The sequence below is a fragment of the Macaca mulatta genome, chromosome 4 (assembly GCF_049350105.2).
Source record: "Macaca mulatta isolate MMU2019108-1 chromosome 4, T2T-MMU8v2.0, whole genome shotgun sequence".
Taxonomy (NCBI): Eukaryota; Metazoa; Chordata; class Mammalia; order Primates; family Cercopithecidae; genus Macaca; species Macaca mulatta.
In genome coordinates, this window is record NC_133409.1 from 128,082,108 (window position 1) to 128,101,035 (window position 18,928).

Consider the following 18,928-nt stretch of genomic DNA (forward strand, 5'->3'; position numbering starts at 1 on the left):
AATTCTGAACCTCATGCACTCTCCACAGACCTTGGTATACTAACAAGTCATCAGCATGGTAGCCTCTGCACCTTCTTCATGCTTTTTCATGTGCTTCAAAACCAGCTTCAAAGTCCTTGAGGACCTACTGCAGCTAATGACACTATCATTGTCTCATAGACACAGGTTTTATATTCTATCAATATAGAATCAAAAACTGAACTCAATATTTCAGATAGATCATCTCATCAATTTCTTATAAATTCTGTGGGAGATTTAAAAGTAATAAGTCAGATGCCAAAGTCATGCAGTTAACATGCGAAGTTAAGGTTTAAATCCATGTTTGGTCTGATCATCATGCCTGTGATTTTTATCACTTCTGTGCCTATTCCAGGGAGGAAGAGTGACATCATAGAATAGATAGAAGCTTGAAATCATTGTTAAATATCCTCCTCTCTGTAACTTATCCTGTCTAATCAACAACAAAGCTCCTGTAATTTTTATATTTTTTATGCCTTTAAAATATATTGTTTCTCTATTTTATTTCCACGGTCAACTGTCTCATCCTTGATTTTGGCCATTGTTAACTCATTCTGTGCCATTTTACTTTCTTTTCGTTAGCCATCCTAAATACTCTCAGAACATTTAGGACCTAATGTTTTCTAATGTTTTCAGTTCCTGGTGACTATACACATCCACACATCCACTCTCTTCACACACACACACACACCACACACATACACACAGACACACACACCTCTTCACCACCTCCTAAAATACTCCATAATTTGCATGGCCAAGACATCAAATTTCCACTGTGTCTCTGGATTTGGTTAAAAATTTACTCTCATGAAGTAGCATAATACTGTAGAAGGAGAGCAACATGGACATAGATTTTAGTTTCTGCAATGTTGTTAATAAACTGTATTACCTTGGAAAAGCCATTCAACCTGTGTAGAACTTCTGTTGAAGGGTTGTAATTCTAATACATGACTATGTCCTTTAGTAATGGGTAATGACACATTTTATTACTTACCTTTCTGACCCCTCAGGAATTATAGCACACAGAGTTACAGCAAAAGGCTTATTTCTGCATATTCAAATCCATCATCCAAACAAGGGTCTCAAAGTGCCACTTAGAAAGTCTATAAAACAGCATATGTGAAGCAACTGGCACTGTTGTCATCACACATAAGTCTCTCTTGGAATATTAGTTAACTTCCCCTCGATTATTCCTCATACCTTGTTTCACAATGTCAAATGGTGATGCAATCTACATTTGCAACAAAAAGTTAACTAATGTTCTATCCAATTAAGACATTGTCTGCTAGCACTTTGACCCTTAGAATGAAGGCTGTAGACCAGTATCAGCATCATCTGAGAACCTGTTATGAGTGCCAAAGCTCAGTGCCCGACCTAAACCTACTGAATCTGAACCTGCATTTTTACAAATCCCTAAGCAATTCATGTACACATTAAAAGTTGAAAGACACTAGACTTGAACTCAATACATTAAAATGTGCAGCTCATGTAGAGATAGATCTTTCTTAGTCTATCATTCCAGAGACATCCATTTGGCCTTGTCTTCTGTCTCCAGACTGAAGGAGAGGCTTTAAAACAGACTATGCTTTATTAATTCCTAATCTATATTGCATCTTTGCATGTAGTGATCTTTGCTGGTACCTTTGGACTTCAAGTAAAGGTTCTCCTGAACAACTTCTGGAGTGCAAGCCGTCTCAAAAAAAAAAAAAAAGAACAACTTCTCTAATTCCGAACAATCTAATTTGTTACATCTGTGTCCAAACAAACATAGAGGAAATTAGATTTATCAAGTTTGGGGAGTCTACAAAACTGAACTACCATGAGATTGTCATTGTGCAGCAATATTACAACTAAAGTAGCCTTACGAGGCCCTTCTTTCATTTTTATCTACTATAGAATCCATAGAATAGTCAGACTCATGACTGATAGATGCAAATGACCCTCTAATGATGCCAGAAAAAGCAGTTTTGTAATTTTCTTTCCAGCCTATGTGGAAAAATAAAAAAGGTAATGACTCTCATAGCCAGCACAAAGGGCACAAGAAGAAAAATGAGAAGATTCTCCAAATCAAAAATATCAATTCATGAATATACTGAAAATTGATTTACACTGGGTATAGACATTTTTGAAGTGCCTGAAAGACAAAATAACTGTTTTGCAACTCTGAAGCACACCTCTACCAGATGTTCACTGGAGACATTTTGCCAATTAAGATCTAGTCTATGTCAGGAACTCTAGTGTCTATAGAGATAAGTAAGATATACCCCCTGTTTTCAGAGGCTCACAATCCAGTTGAGTAAATCAGAAGATAACCACAGTGTTAGTTGAGTCATGTCACTCATCTCCTAAATGATGTCCACCAATTCTACATCAAATCATGTCAACTCTGCTCTGAAATCTCTCTAATGCCTCACCTTTTTACTGAGAGTAAAGTTCAAAGCCCTTGTAGTGCCTACAAAGCAATACCTATAAGGGTGCTGTATGACCTGATCTTTCATATCCCTAACCAGCCTCTCTTTTTCCAGTCTTATTTCCCAGTATTATCCCTTCCACCCCTTCACTCTTTCTACTCTAGCTTATACACTATGATACTGCCTCCTCCAGGAGTTTGTATTTGCTCTTCCCTTGTCTGGAACTCCCCCTCATTCCTTCTTTTTCGGTTTAAAAATCATGTTATCAGACAGATCTTTTTAATGAGCCATATAAAATAGCAATCTCCACCTCTCTTACCTGCTTTATTTTCTCCACAGCAGTTATCACTGCCTAACATCTGTTTGTGTTTATTGTTTTTCTTTCTCCACTAGAATGTAAGTTCTGTGAAACCAGAGATCTTTGGTTTATTCACTCTTATATCTCCAACATCTAGAATGGTGCCTGTACCTGGTTGGTGCTCAATAAATACTTACAGAATGAATAACTTAATTGACAGGCAGAAGCTCAGTGTGTTCACTATAGTTCAATATGGAGTCAATAAGAGGTGCTGATTCAATAGCAAAGACATGGAATCAACCCAAATGCCCATCAATGATAGATCGAATGAAGAAAATGTGGTACATATATACCGTGGAATACTATGAAGCCATAAGAAGGAATGAGATCGTGTAATTTGCAGAGACATGAATGGAGCTGGAAGCCATTATCTTCATCCAACTAACGCAGGAACAGAAAACCAAATACTGCATGTTCTCACTATAAGTGGGAGCCGAACAAAGAGAACACATGAACACGTGCTAGGGAACAACACACATTGGGGCCTGTTGTGGGCAGGGAGGGAAAGCATCATGAAAAAATGCTAATTCATGATGGGCTTGATACATAAGTGATGGTTTGATAGGTGTAGCAAATCATGATGGCATATTTTTACCTATGTAAGAAACCTGCACATCATGCACATGTACCCTGGAACTTAAAATAAATTTTTTTAAAAAGTGGGGTTGATTGACTCCTTGAGGTCATCCATTATTTTTCCTGAATTGGCTAACTTTTTGATCACAATATAATTCACTAAGAGGGAACTTTGAGGGATAGAAGAGCCATATGGCATTTTTCCAATAGAGGAGGAGAAGAAGGAAAGTGGGTTGGTGAGTTCCGCCCTCAGGAGAAAGAGTAGAAAGCTAAAGTTATCAACTACAGAAAGTCAAGGAAAGAGGCCACTTCTTTAGGGACTTTACAAGATTTTAATCTGCTTCATTTAAAAGAAATTGTTGTTTTTCTCCCTCTATTCATGGTGATATGCAATAAAACTCTTAATACCAAAAGACAACGATGTCATCTTTTTTAGAGAATTCAAGAGTGGAGAGTGGGGAGGAGAAGAGGATATTATATCTGACGCTAACATTAGTCTTGAGGACAGAAAAAATTCAAGGGAGTACGTGGGTTCCCCGAAGCCCAGTGGCAGGTTTTAATGGGCTATAAGACACTCGTCTAAACCTGCTATTGATTTGTGTTTATAATCTATCAAGTATACACTCATACTTGAACACTGTCACTTGGGGCACTATATAAACAGATACTATTTCCATCCTTTGGAACTTATAATCAGAATTCTATGACAGCAGGTTGGTACAGCCTCTGGACTAGATACCAAAGTTGAAGATTAACTACCAGCACTGACCTAGGGAATCGATTACCAATATTTTTAAATAACGGGGTTTTACAGCAAAATCTTTCTTTTTTGGACAGAGTCTCGCTCTGTCTCCCAGGTGATCTCGACTCACTGCAAGCTTCGCCTCCCGGGTTCACGCCATTCTCCTGCCTCAGCCTCCAGAGTAGCTGGGACTACAGGTGCCTGCCACCACACCCGGCTAATTTTTTTGTGTTTTTAGTAGAGATGGGGTTTCACCATGTTAGCCAGGATGGTCTGGATCTCCTGACCTCGTGATGCACCGGCCTCGGCCTCCCAAAGTGCTGGGATTACAGGCATGAGCCACAGCGCCTGGCCAGCAAAATCTTTCTTAAATTAATAACTTCAACTAATACTAATGGACTGATGTTTTTTAATTGCCTTTGACTATAGAAATGAGCTCTAGGGTGGTGTGATAAGGAAAAAAAGAAATAAAGGATAGGGTGCCAGCTTTCAAGAGTTTATTTTGATCTTTCTGGAGAGATAAGATATGTAACAAAACTGCAAGAAAGTAACAAAACAACATACAGCAAATTCTGTGAGTCTGGCTGGAAATTTTACTAATTCGATGGACTCAAAGAGTTTTTAAAAGTGCCATGGTTGTTTTTGACCCATTTGCTGCAGTTTTGTCTTCATTCTCCAGTGCTTTTTTCTTTGCCTTTAGAATTTCCATGGCAAAAAACTGTGCAAACTCAATACGTTCTACCAGGCAAAATTGTAGACAAAAGCAATATTCTCTAAATTATTTACCTGATTTACTTATTCAGATAATACGTGTTTATAGACCCTAATTCTTGTTTTAAACAAACATTATTATATACTTGAAGCAAACACTTAAGCTATGTTTTCCCCTTAAACAAATATCCTAAATCTCAAAACACTATGGCATAGGGTAAAGCTCCCAAGATTGGAAAAAGCAAAAGAGATTTTTATACCACTTATTACCAAGCAACTACTGACATGGCATTCTAGATATTTAAACTTCAGTTTTCTCATCGGAGTAATGGAAATAACAATTCCTGTCATACTAACTCAAAGGTGATTATGAGAACCTAATGAGATAATATGCACGGCAAAACTTGGTAAAGAAAAAACAGCATAAAATACATTTGAAAGGAAAAACAGAATATATACTTTGCACTTATAAATATGGCATGTTGATTCTAAATGATCTAGACTATTCACAAAAGTACCTACTTGATGTGTTCCTCCAAAAAATGTTTTATAATGATTACAATAGTTTTATAAAAATAAACATACGTAAGACCTCAATAATTATAGGCTGCATCTCACGGCTCAAGAAGCATTTCATGGAATATACACAATACAGATTGGCCAGATTGAAATATTTCAATGGTTAAATAAAAGATAATAGCATGACTCAAACCTGAGGGGGCGTACCTGATAAATGCTGTGGCACTTAAGTATGTTATGTCAAGGAAAAACTGGTCAAGGAGAAACTGTCTTTGAGCTTGAAGGAGACAACGGTTCTACATAAAAGCTTTCAGGGCTGCATTTTCTGAACAACAGAGGCCTTAAGGGCCCTCAGAAGATGAGTCATGCATCACTAAAGCTGGACGCATCAGCTGGCATTCAGAACTAGGAACAAAGTATTTGCAAGTTTAAGCACTCTTCTTAATAGTGTTCCAGTAAATAGCATCTTGCTTTTACCTGTATATAGCCATGTGACTTATTTTTAAAATCTGTTGTTTTGTGCTCTCTAGATTAAGTATTCCATCCTGGACAACAGTGAACAGTTTGTAACGGCATGAAATTTCAAAAGCAAAAGGCAAATATCATCTAAACCAGGCTCCCCTACTGCCAAAGAAGACCAGGGTTTACCTACCTTGGGGAGCCTAACTTGTGTGTTATCTTATGCAGGGAAAAAGACCCCACTGGCCTTTGTTAATATCTTTGTAGTGATTCAGCTCAACAGCCAGGAAAGCTTTGTGAAAGTTTAACCTAGATCCTAGATATTTCCTTTCCTTTTGCTCCTTTTAATATGCTACAGGAAGCACAATTCACAGCTGTGAAAACTTCAATACTCTAACTGACCCTACCCAGTCTCGTCTTCAGTAAGTACTCACATTTTCCAGGCAGTGCAAAAACACTAGGCAGAGTCAGACACAGGAGGTACCCAGTGAAAGTAATGCTTCCATAGAGGCCCTGTTTCCAAACTCCTTAATTCATCCTTTCTTATTTTCCTTGAATTATCTAAAATCAATAATAACGATTCCTTTTCCAAAGCTACACAAAGCAAGGATGAACACTGATGCTGGTGACCCTAGATAATCTATTTAACTCCATAAGCCTCTGTTTCTTTTTCTGTAAAAATGGCTGCTCATATTATCTCTTCATCATTCACAGATTTTATGTGCAAAAATAACCTCTCCCTGTCTATAGGAGTATACTGACGACTCCACATTTTATGATATGTGAGCCTTACAATAATCCCTTCAGGTTGACAGAGTCGTTATTCCAATCGCCAGTGAATAGGTGGGAATTTCCGATATTTTCATCTCTAATTTCCTTTCCAGTTCTGATTGACTGCAGTGCAGTTTAATAGAAGAAGAGAAGCTAAAACTGGTGAACTAGCTTCACATGGGCTTCCAAAACAGTCTCCCAAGCCCAACTCTAAATCATTTGGCTTCCAGAGTAAACAACGGAAATATTTTAACAGGAAGGGTCATGGTTCTATTTCTTCTTTCCCTTTGAATTCTGAATTGGCACACTTGCAATAAAAGCAAGCAAACAAATCAGCCAAGTTAAAAATTTGAAAGCATGAGAAAATGATATATCTTTAAAAAGTTAAATCTCAAAAGCAATTTGGGAATTGCATTAAGCTTGTGGTACCATAGCAATCTGTCATATATTTTCTCTTCAACACACTTACTACACTTACCTCCTAAAAGAGGAGTCAAATAATTTTAACTATTTACTGTTGGTTTTACACAAAACAAATATTCGTTTATGTAATTTAACTATAAAATATCATACATTTCCAATAACTTTGTTTTTATGTGTTATACATGCATACATATTTACTCATATAAACAAAGATGTGTATGTATAAACAATCAGAATTACCTCATATGTCATCTATATGTGTGTGTATATTGTAAACACATACATATATAAAAATATAAATATATATATCTCAAAGTTTTGTTTATCAAAGGCATTCTTATTTACTCATATTATTCAGAACTTAAAGAGTTCATGATGGCAAATATTGAAAATTCATTCATAAAAATGAAAAAATTATAACTTTATAGTGTTACTTAAGTGTAAAAATATTCTAAACCCTTAGTGAAGTACATGCCCTGTAACACATCTTACATACAATCATTTTCCACTATTTATTCCATTCTCAGGTAGTATTAATATAAACACAGGGTTAATGTCATGAAATAGAAACCAAAGTTATTGAATTAAATAATTATATCAGTACAAGACATGTTCATTTTTTTAATATGATCTGCTTGCTTGATAATAATCCCTTCACAAACCTACCTATATCTCAAGGGCATTTTGAGATTAAAACTTAATTTAAAACTTGGTTAAGAAATGCCTTGAACTCCTTAGAGAAAAGGACTTAAGTAAATGAAAGGAAATTATTATAAAAGTCATTCAAAGCAATGCTTTGTAGTTTTGCCCCTAGAGAAAACAAGCAATAGGATTATTTTATTGGGCAAAAAGTAAGTGTGTTTTAATTACATTCACAATGAGTTGTTTTACTATATCTCATTTTATAAAATCATCATATATATACGTGTGTGTGTGTATATATATATATATATTTGCCACTTTGAAATCATTTCTTAAAGTATTAAACCAAGAACTTACATGTATGTAAAATACACACTTACACATGTATATATAGTCCACCAACATCTAAAATCTGTATTTTATATACTATACTGAGTGAAACTATATATGGCAATGTGTAAAACATTCTTTATTTCCATATTCTAAATAAACAAATATATCATTTTAAATATTAAAATAATTGTAGTAATATTTCCATTTCTAAAGTGGGAAGTCATTCAGCCTCATTATGTTATTGCAGTGCTTGTTTCCATGGCAACTCCTTCAACTTCACTATGTTAGTAACCATCAATTCACAGCCCTGGAAGGGCCTGGAAAGTTCGCAATAGAATGCTCTCGCTGTTCAATTAAGAAATTGAAAGCCAGACTCCCAGACTTTTGCTTACCCACTGTCAGCCAGCTAGTTAATGTCAGAGCAGGAAGTATAAGGTGGGTCTTCTGATACTCATCCCAGATTCTTTCAAGTATACTATATTGCCCCCCGCCCCCCAGTGTTCTAAACCAACTGAAACTAATGCACACACACATTCAAACACATGCCATATACACACTATATGTATAAACAGCAGTATACCCAATGGCATTGATTGAATCAAGCTATTTTAAAAGTCAAACAATGCTTTTTATGATTTCTCAGTATTACAAATAAATATATTGTAATTATTTCTATTGGGATAATAATGACAAGACAATTTGTCGGCTGTGGCTATAGGACACCAAAACAATTTCTTTAAAAGGGGAATATCAGTTAATGTTTCAAACTGTTTTACTAGAAATTTCCATTAATTTTAGTGAAGATATCTATTATTCAGGAATTTACAGTTTTAGACAATAAACATCCAAAGATATTAAGAAAATCTTTGACCAGTGATATATAGGAAACTTATTTCATGACTTAAATTTGGTAACCACTGTAAGAATAAGAAATACAAAATGCTATAAGAGAAAATAATTCTCCCATTTAATCAAATTTTATCTTCAAATAACAGATTCTAGAGTCTGAATCTGTGCTGCCCAATGTAGTCACTAGCCCCACTCTTGAGCTCTTGTAACTAGGCAGAATTGAGATTTACTGCAAATGTAAAATATGCAATAATTCAAAGACTCTTCCCCAAAACAGTAATGTAAAAAAATCTCGATTTTTTTACTGCTTATCCATTGAAATGATATTTATATAACATTAAGTAAAATATTTTATGAAAATTAACATTACCCGTTCCATTTTACTTTTTTAATGTGGCTACTAGAAGTTTTAAAATTACATATGTGGCTTACATTTGTCATTCACGTTGTATTTTTATTGCTCAGCACTGATCTAGACCAGTTGCATGCTAATTCTCCTGTGTGAAATATCTATTTCTTAAATCCAAAAACAATCCTACTCAATCATGACCTCTTTTTGGATCTTTTCCTTTAAAGAGTGAGCTCTCTTCTTTAAATTCTAGTAACATCTTTCACCTGACCTCACAATCTCTTCTAATGCCTCTACTTGGATGTAAGTTACTAGCAAGTAAAGTATGTGTGTAGTTTTATGTATGTTTGTCACCTGCAAAACAACCACCATGGAGCTTTTGGAAAGTATCAGTAAAATTTTATTAGACAAGTAAGTGAATAAAAATATATGTAGTAAATGTATTCTTTTTTTCACTTTTACTTAGGTAAAGCTCTCTTGAGAGATCAGAATTTGCAGAAGTAGATCTGTGACTTAGAAGATACGTACCAGCTGACTCTCAGATACTGTAGAAGATGGTGAGGAGAGATTTGCCTGCAAAACATAAACATGGTGTGTGTTTAGTGAAACTCATAATTTATTAAAATATTTATGTGTTTAAGTATTTTGAAGTTTGCTTAGTATTAAAGAATTATATGTCCATGATAGGATTTTGAAAAGTATAAAGGAAAAGGAAAAATATCATTATGCCACCAAAGAAATGATTTTTAATATTTTTGGTATATTGCCATAAATATTTTTCCTATGTATTTTTATTCAGCCCACATAATAGTGAATATGATGTTTATATGCTGCTTTTCCTTCTCATTTTCTTAACATAAGCATTATAACATGACATCAAAAATTCTTCAAGGTTACATAACATTTCATTCTTTGTATACTTCACATTTTAATCAAACATACCAGTATCATTGCTATTTCTATTTATTTAAAGCAAATTGAAACAAATAACATATATTTCTTTAAAGTATTGTTATATAAAAAGTAAAGCATAACAAAGTTTTATGACTTGAGAATAAAAATGACTTGGTTTTTAGAAATGTTTAAAGAAGAGATAAATATTGTTTCTTTGTCATTGGCTCCTGTATTTCAATCCTTTCATCTGGATTTAGTTTCTTTCATTTTTAAAAATGTTATCTCCTTGTCATAAGAACATTTAACATGAAATCTGTAGTCTGAACACGTTTGTAAGTGCACAATACAGTATTGTTGACTATAGGTGCAATGTCGTATGGCAGATCTCTAGAACTTATTCATCTTATTTAGCTGACACTTCATGTTGATTAGTAACTTCCCATTTCCCCCTGCTCCCTAGTTTCCTTCTTACTACAGTAAAGGTTTTGGTGGTTTTTTCAGATCTTACTGTCTTGGATGTTGTCTGAAAATGTTTTTTATCATGTTCTCATTCTTAAGTGAGAGTCCAACTGGACACACAATTCCAGGGTAATAGCATTTCTGTCTTTTGCAGGTGCTGTGCCACAGACTCTGGCTTTTGTTGTTGTTGGCCTAAATGTTATAACTTGGAGGATCAACTGTCTTCAAATTTGGTTAACATTTAAAGTTTATCTCCGTGACATTCTGTAATTTCACTTTGATGTGCCTTGGTATAGATTTCTTTTTATGGTTTTTTGGGGGTCTTGTTATGTTCCTTTATTCTCAGCATGCATATCTTCTGAAAAATCCTACATGACTATCTCTTCAAATGCTGCCATTCTCCCATTTTATCTAATCTCTTGTTATTGAGCTTCTATTAAATATATAATAATGTGCCACACAATGATGTTTCAGTTGATGATGGACCTCATATATGACAGGGTTCCCATAAGATTATAATGGAGCTAAAACTATTCCTGTCACCTAGTAACGTCTTAAGGATCTTGACTCTGTGTAGGCCTAAGCTAATGTGTATGTTTGTGTCTTAGGGTTTAACAAAAAAAGCTTAAAGAGTATAATAAATAAAAAATAAAAGTTTGAAATAGAAAAAATTTATAGAATAAGGGTGTAAAAAATATTTTTGTACAGCTGTATAATGCATTTGTGTTTCAAGCCATGTGTTGCTACAAAAGAATAAAAATGTTTTAAAAATTAAGAAGCTTATAAAATAAAATATCTACAGTAAGCTAAGGTTTATTGTTGAAGAAAGAAAAAACATAAAGTTAATGTAGTGTACAGTGTTGTCTACAGTAGTGTACAGTAATAACCTTAGTTCTTCACATTCAGTCACCACTAACTCATTGATTCACCCAGAGAAACCTCCAGTCCTGCAGACTCCATTCATGGCAAGTGTACTATACAGATACACAACTTTTTATCTTTTACACTGTATTTTTACCATGCCTTTTCTTTGTTTAGATATATAAATACCATTGTGTTACAATTGCCCACAGTATTCAATACAGTAACGTGCTGCATAGGTTTGTAGCCTAGCAGCAATATGCTAAACCATATAGCCTAGGTGTGTAGTGGGCTATATCATTTAGGTTCACGTATGTACATTTTTTTTAAAAATTTGAGACGGAGTCTCCCTCTGTCACCAGGCTGGAGTGCAGCGGCACAATCGGCTCACTGCGACCTACACCTCTTGGTTTCAAGTGATTCCCCTGCCTCAGCCTCCGGAATAGCTGGGACTACAGGTGCGTGCCACCACACCTGGCTAATTTTTTGTATTTTTTTTAGTAGAGACAGGGTTTCACCATGTTGGCCAAGATGGTCTCGGTATATACACTTTGATGCTCACGTAATGATGAAATCACCTAGTGATGTGTTTTTCAGACCGTCTCTCCACAGTTAAGTGAAACATGACTGTATTTTGGGCCTTCTGAAATCCTCTCCCATTTATCTCAAACTCATTTTTATATTTTTGTCTCTTTATACTGTATTCTGGATGGTTTTTGCATATAAGCCTGATAGGTAACTTATTTTTCTTTAACTGCATATTAGTATGTTTAACATGACAATTGAAATTAATGTCTTAATAATTGACTTTTCACTTCTAGAAGTTCTACCTGGGTCTTCTTCAAATCTTGTCTTATAATATCTATAATTCATTGTAATGTTTAACGTTTTAAATATATTTATATGACAGTTTTCCAGATTTGTTATAGTCCCCCCTCGTTAAATACCATGTTGCTTATATTTGCTGATTCTCCCTCATGCCTCTCCCTCATGTTCTTCAGTTATTTTGTGTGCTTTTTAATTTTCTATTTTGAGTAATTTTGGTAATTTGGATTTCTTTAGATATCCAAGAAGCCCTGGTTGGGAAACCATCCCTGCAGTACCTTTGCCCTCATTGGACCGTAGGAGTTGCACAGGTTCTGGACCAGTTACCATTTTATTGCCTCATCCTGATTTTCCTATATCTCAAGGTGGCAGATCCCCCACATTATCACATAATCCCCACATTATCATAGGTTTGGAGTCCCATTTTCTCATGGGTGACTTTTTCTTATCACCCAAGAATGTAGAGTAGGGGTTATTTTTTAAATTATCTTTTTTCTCTTTCATGCTTCATAGTCAATACGGCCTTGTAGGTTATAGAATTATGCAATAGATTCCCACATATGTCTTAAACTTGTTACACAGTAAAAGTTATAACCTAAGCTCCTGGGTCCTGGCACCTAGCATCTGATGTACACATGTTCTATGAGAACTTTAGGTTCTTTTTAATATTCTAACCTTGAAATGGTCAGGCTCTGTGTCCCCACCCAAATCTTATCTTGAATTAAAACCTGCATAATCCCCACATGTTGAGGGCAGGAACTGGTGGGAGGTGATTGGATCACGGGGGCAGTTCCCCCATGCTAATCTCATGATGGAGAGTGAGTTCTCGCAAAAGCTGATGGTTTTATAAGGGGTTCTTTGCCCTTTGCCTACATTTATCTCTCCTGCCACCATGTGAAGAAAGTCCTTGCTTCTCCTTCGCTTTCTCCCATGATTGTAAGTTTCCTGAGGTTTCCCCAGCCATGCAGAACTGTGAGTCAAGTAAACCTCTTTTCTTTATAAATTACCCAGTCTCGGGTAGTTCTTTATAGCAGTATGAAAATGGACTAATGCAAACTTGGAAGTCCCACTTCATTTATGGCACCCAGGGATTAGTTATGTTTTATCAAGCATTTCTGCATTTACATGGGAGGCTAAACTTTCATAGCAGCCTAACCTTCCGTTTCGACAGGAACCGGTCAGCATACAGATGAATAATTATAAATATGCTTGGTTAAAGTACAATAAGTTATGTTCCTAAAATATTTCTATTTTTGAAATCGCAAATATTTCAGAGCTTATTTTGATGTATCATTGCATTGTTTTAATCTCTGAGAGATCAACAATAACTGAAAACTGAAAGCCTCATGGTTCCATGTTATCAACAAGTATGAATCACCAAACAATGATAAGGCACATGAAGTCCTTTGTACACAGCGTCTAACATTGTTTGTTTTCTGCGTTTTGACTCATGCCATTCTTACAGGTGCCACTGCTTGCTGCCATTCCTGGCTGCTTGATGGCAGTAGGGTATCTTGGCTAAGTGCTCCGCTTATCTAATTGCTGTGGGCTGGGCTAGTGTGCACTGAGGTTTAGGAAAATTGCCCTTCAGAATATCCATCATGGTGTTTTTGTCAGTTCACCTAAGGTTTCATTAAACCTCATAATCGAATACAGGTAATAATAATGATTTCTTCTAAAATATTAGGTTTTTTACTATTTAACAATTTTTTCTTATTGCACTAATGAAGGCATTCTCTATTGATCCCTTAAGTTAAATGAATAGCTTCTGTGAAATATGCTGAATTAAATGCATCATAACTGAAAAAAAATTTTTACCTCAATCATTACAGGTAAGAAGTTACATATTAATAATAAAGTACTCAAACAATTTGTATTACTAATATTTTTCAGTATATTGTACTAAATAATACCAAATTATTATCATAGGGAAAAGGGAGAAAAGGCTCAAACATATTAATTAAATTAGGAAAATATCTAAATATCTTTTTATGGAGTCTCTGTAAGTCCCCCAAATTCCCTCATTGGGAATCATGACATAATAATAAGATGCTTTAGACACCCCTAGACACTTTTATTTCATCCAGTATTATGAACTCTGTATCACTGCTATCAGAAACTTCCCAGAGAAAGTGCAAAATTAAATGCAAACCACGAAGTGGAGTGGATATGCATAATACTAAACAGATTTGTCCTTAGCAAAGAGGAAGAATAGTGACTTATATGTTTTATCACTAAAGTAACCAAGTTTTTTCAATGAAGCCAATTACGTCCAATCTTTTGAGAAGCCACCCTCTGCATGTCTAATGCAGGTTAATGCTGTTTATTGGAAGTTATAGCTATAATTATGTCATTAATATTGTAGCAATTATTTTCCAAAATGTGAGGAGAGATTGTGTGGTGAACTAAGCAGGTGATGGGAAAAGATTGCTACATTTGAAAACCTGCATCACCTGAATAAAGGCGGAGAAGAAACTTGAAATACCTAAAAATAAATTTGAAATTGGATTTGAACAACATTAAAATTTTGGTCATTCATATCTCTCCAGGTTAACACTAACTGGGAAGAGTAACATTTGAGGTAAGTATAAGAATGGCTCTTGTGTGAAATAAAAATTTATAATCTATATTCTACAGCCTTTGACATTGTTTTAATCATAGAAGAAAAAATAATGAGAGAAAGAGAGAGATGGGCTTTAGCCATTGCTGTATCCTTTAAAAAAAAATAAAAACTTAAAAAACTAACAGAACAGTCAAAAAAATAATGAAGGTAAAAAAATTTTATTTCAGAAAAATCAATTTAAGAATTAAGTTATATGGAAACTAAAAGAATTAGAGACTAAGTAAAGGTAAGGATTTGAAATCCATTGAAAGATAAATTCCTACACAAGGCACCACTTGTCCCAAGCCAGCTTTGGAGAAACCTTTTCATCTCCCAAAGACTTGACGCCAAAGGCACACAAAGAACAGCCACGCTCCTTATTCATCATCTAGATTTCCCATTCCTTGCAATCTGCACCATTTCACATTCATGACAAGTGTCTTTTGGTCGGCATCACTCTAACAGACACCATCTTGGGGGCCTGGGGGAAAAATCAAGCTGGATTCAATAAAAAGTGTCAAACAGTTGCCTTTTCTTTCTGTACTCTGGTACTCTACTTTTAGCATGCTTTTTTCCCTTTCAGTAGTCATGTCCCTTCCACCTGAATATAATGTCAGGTTTGATACCATTAAGATGCTTCTTTTCCCTTTTTCTCTGTTGACTCTAACTGTCCTGAATCTTCCTTTCTCAAAGCTCAGAGAGCTCTAATCAGTGATAACATGCTAATTGAATTACGTTATTTCTCCCGGTCAAGACTGATGTACAGTTAAGCAGAAAGACAACACTCAAAATATGAATTGGGCAGTTAGTTATTACTGAGTGCTAAGCTTAGCATTGAGGACACATAAAATTACGAAATGATAAAGACACTGTCTTACTCTTAACCTGGAGAGTGTTCCTATTATTTGTACATAAGGCACTACTCAAAAAAAATGAATCCATGTTGAAAATGTTAGATGCCAAGGCCATTTGATATATTATGACACATCATGTCTTCCTTACTTTGAACTGCTTATTCTTACTATCTATAGAACTTACCCTGTCTAAGAGTTGGAGGTTGCACTGAGTCAAGATCACGCCACTGCACTCCAGCCTGGCAACAGAGAGAGACTCCGTCTCAAAAAAAAAAAAAAAAAAAAGACCTTACCCTGTCTAAACATCTCACTAAAGACCATTTTCTAAGTTAGTAATATATCCTCCATAATATCTAATATAAAGAGTAGATATAGAAATTTTTTAAAGTTTGATTCTTTAAGATAGGGAATGATGATTCTAACTTGTCATGAACATAGTTGGTAGACAGTACAAGTGGGCATAGGTGACCAGTGAAAGTCATAGTTTATATGTGCAAATAGGGAAATAAAAGATCAGATCAAGGGGAAGTTTGTCTGAAATAAGGCACCTTCCCATTTGATGAAATCTAAAATGGCAAGGAAAAGGATACAAGGCAGAAGGTTGTCTCATTCACTCTTCTCTGCCTCCTCATCTAGCAGAATGCAGAAGACTATCTTCCATTTCCTCCTTAACCCTATCATACATACATATACTGCAGAAATATTTCTGAATAATTAGAAAAGGAAATAAGTAATGATCAGTCAAGTGGAATTTCTTGCTTAAATTGTTCCCAATTCTTCCTATAACTCATCAAATCTCTGGCCTCATCCTGCAGCGAAGCAGATCTGGACCTGATTTGGATTAATTCACCCCTCGTCCTAAGATCTATGACTGCATTATTGCACATCACCTCTGAAACACTCCAGCATAGCAACGTTTCCAAGCATAGCAACGAGAAGAGTGTGTGAGCTGGTGAAAGTGGAGATGACCTTTATTTGAATATCTGTATATATAGTGGAAAATATTATTAATAAAGTTTGACACATTTTTTCAATATATTCTGATATTTTGGAAGGAATGTACTTCCATTGTAATGATATTTTTCTGTCTCTCAAGCTCATTAAAATGACATCTTACCTGTATGCTATCTAATATTTAATAACTCCATCTCAGATATTTCCTCTGCACTTAAAAGTAATTTATAAAATGGAGAGGATTTATAAAATAAGTTGTTATCAGTAGAATGTGATTCCAACTAAGAGTTTTTGATGCATTAGTAATAGGACCAAATACTACCCTATTTTCAGAGGTTGTTCTTTATTAAGAAAGCATACTATGGTTTTGAATTATATAAATGTGACAAATTTATACTGGTAGTTAATAAAACATAATAAACATTTAGAAGGTCACATATAATGCAAAGACAAAAAATTCCCTCTACAAAGTTCATAGAATGAAAATAGAATGAAATTGAATTTTAATAGATAATTCATCCCTGAGGGCTGGAGCAAGATGGTAGAATAGAAACTTACAGTGTTCATACCTCCCACAGGAATACCACATTTTAGCAGCTATCTGCACAGAGAAAATGACCCCCTCAAGAACCAAATCTAGTGAGCAATCATAGTACCTAGTTTTAACTTCATATTGCTGAAAGAGGCATTGAAGGGGGTTGGAGAGACAGTCCTGAATTGTTGATGCCACCCTTCCCCCCAACTCCCCAGTAGTGGCCATGCAGCATAGAGAGTCTGTGCATTTGGGAAAGGGAGAGCACAGCAACTGGGGGACATTACATTGAACTCAGTGCTGCCTTTTAACAGAAGAAAGCAAAACTATGCTGGGCTCAGCCAGTGCCCACAGATGGAGAGAGCATTTGGAGTAGGCCTACCCAGAGGGGAACTGCCCATCCCAGCAGTTAGAAGTTGACTTTCTTGGCAAGGCTCACCACCATGGGCAAAAGTGCTCTGGGATTCTAGGCAAACTTGAAAGTCTAGGAAATAAGGACTGTAATTCCTAGGCAACTCCTAGTACTGCACTGAGTTCAGAGCCAGTAGACTAGGGTGGCACATAACTTAGGGAGATACCAACTGGCATGGCCAAGAGAGTACATGTGCTATTTCTTCCCCAACTCCACACAGTGCTGCTCACAGCAACAAAAGTGACTCCTTGCTTCTGCTTAAGGAGAGGAGAATGAAGAGTAAAGAGGACTTTGTCTTACATCTTGGAGATCATCTCATCCACAGATGGACTGAGTACCAAGCAGAGCTATGATGCCCCCATTACATGCTCTAGCTCATGATGTTTCTAGGTATATCCTGGGCAAAAAGAGAACCCACTGCCTTGAAGGGAAAGACTAGTCTTGGCAGGACTCATCACTTGCTGACTAAAGGGCTGTTGGGTACTGAATAACCAGCAGTGATACTCAGGTAGTATACCATGGGCCTTGGGCTCTGAGATGGGCTGACTGCAGGTGTGACCCATCACATTCTCAGTTGTTGTGGCTACAGTGACAGACTCCTTCTGTCTGAGAAAAGCATAGGGAAAAGTAAAGGGAACTTTGTCATGCACCTTAGGTACCAGGTTGACCACAGGGAGGTAGAACAATAAACAGGCTCTTGGGGTCCCTGAATCCAGGCATAGGCTCTTACACATCATTTCTGGACCAGCCCTGGGCCAGAAGGGAGCCCATTGCCCTGAAGAGTGAGTCCCCAGCCTGGAAGCATTTCCCACAAGCTGACTAAAGAGCCCTTGGGCTTTTAGTGAACATCAGTGGTGGCCTGATGTTCACTAAAAAAGACTGCCGCCCGGGCCCATGCGCTAGTGGTGCTGGTAGCCACAGGGAGAGGCTCTTCTGCCTGTGGAAAGGGGAGGGAAAAACAGAAAGAACTTTGTATCGTGACTTGAGTGCTAGCTTAGCTTCAGAGAAATAGTACTTCAGGTAAATTTCTAAGGTTTTTGACTCTAAACCCTGCCTCCCAGATAGCATCTGCGGAACTGCAGAGGGCCTGCAGGAACTTGCCACAGGGGTGCATGCATCTCACCCCCAGTTCCAGGCAGCTCAGTACAGAAAGAGAGACTTTATTTCTCTGGGGGAAAGTAAGGGAAAAACTAAAAGTCTCTGCCTGACAATTCAAAGACAGGCATAAGCAAGCCCAAACTGTCCAGACTACAAAAAATACCTAACTCTTCAACGTCGAGACACTGACAAACATCCACGAGCATCAAGAGCATCCAGAAAAACATAACCTCATAAAACAAACTAAATAAGGCACCAGAAACCAATCATGGA

The 18,928-nt window shown here is 36.2% G+C and overlaps 1 protein-coding gene across 38 annotated transcripts in view; it reads right to left on the minus strand.

Moving 5' to 3' along the window:
- The window catches only part of MLIP (muscular LMNA interacting protein), a 258,328-nt gene that overhangs the window by 70,107 nt on the left and 169,293 nt on the right, over nucleotides 1–18,928 (minus strand). For all 38 annotated transcript variants that reach the window (XM_078001295.1, XM_028847473.2, XM_078001314.1 and 35 more), the window contains one exon: nucleotides 9,693–9,737. In XM_078001295.1, coding sequence (XP_077857421.1) covers nucleotides 9,693–9,737 — 45 coding nt within the window. The remainder of the gene's footprint in view (nucleotides 1–9,692; nucleotides 9,738–18,928) is intronic.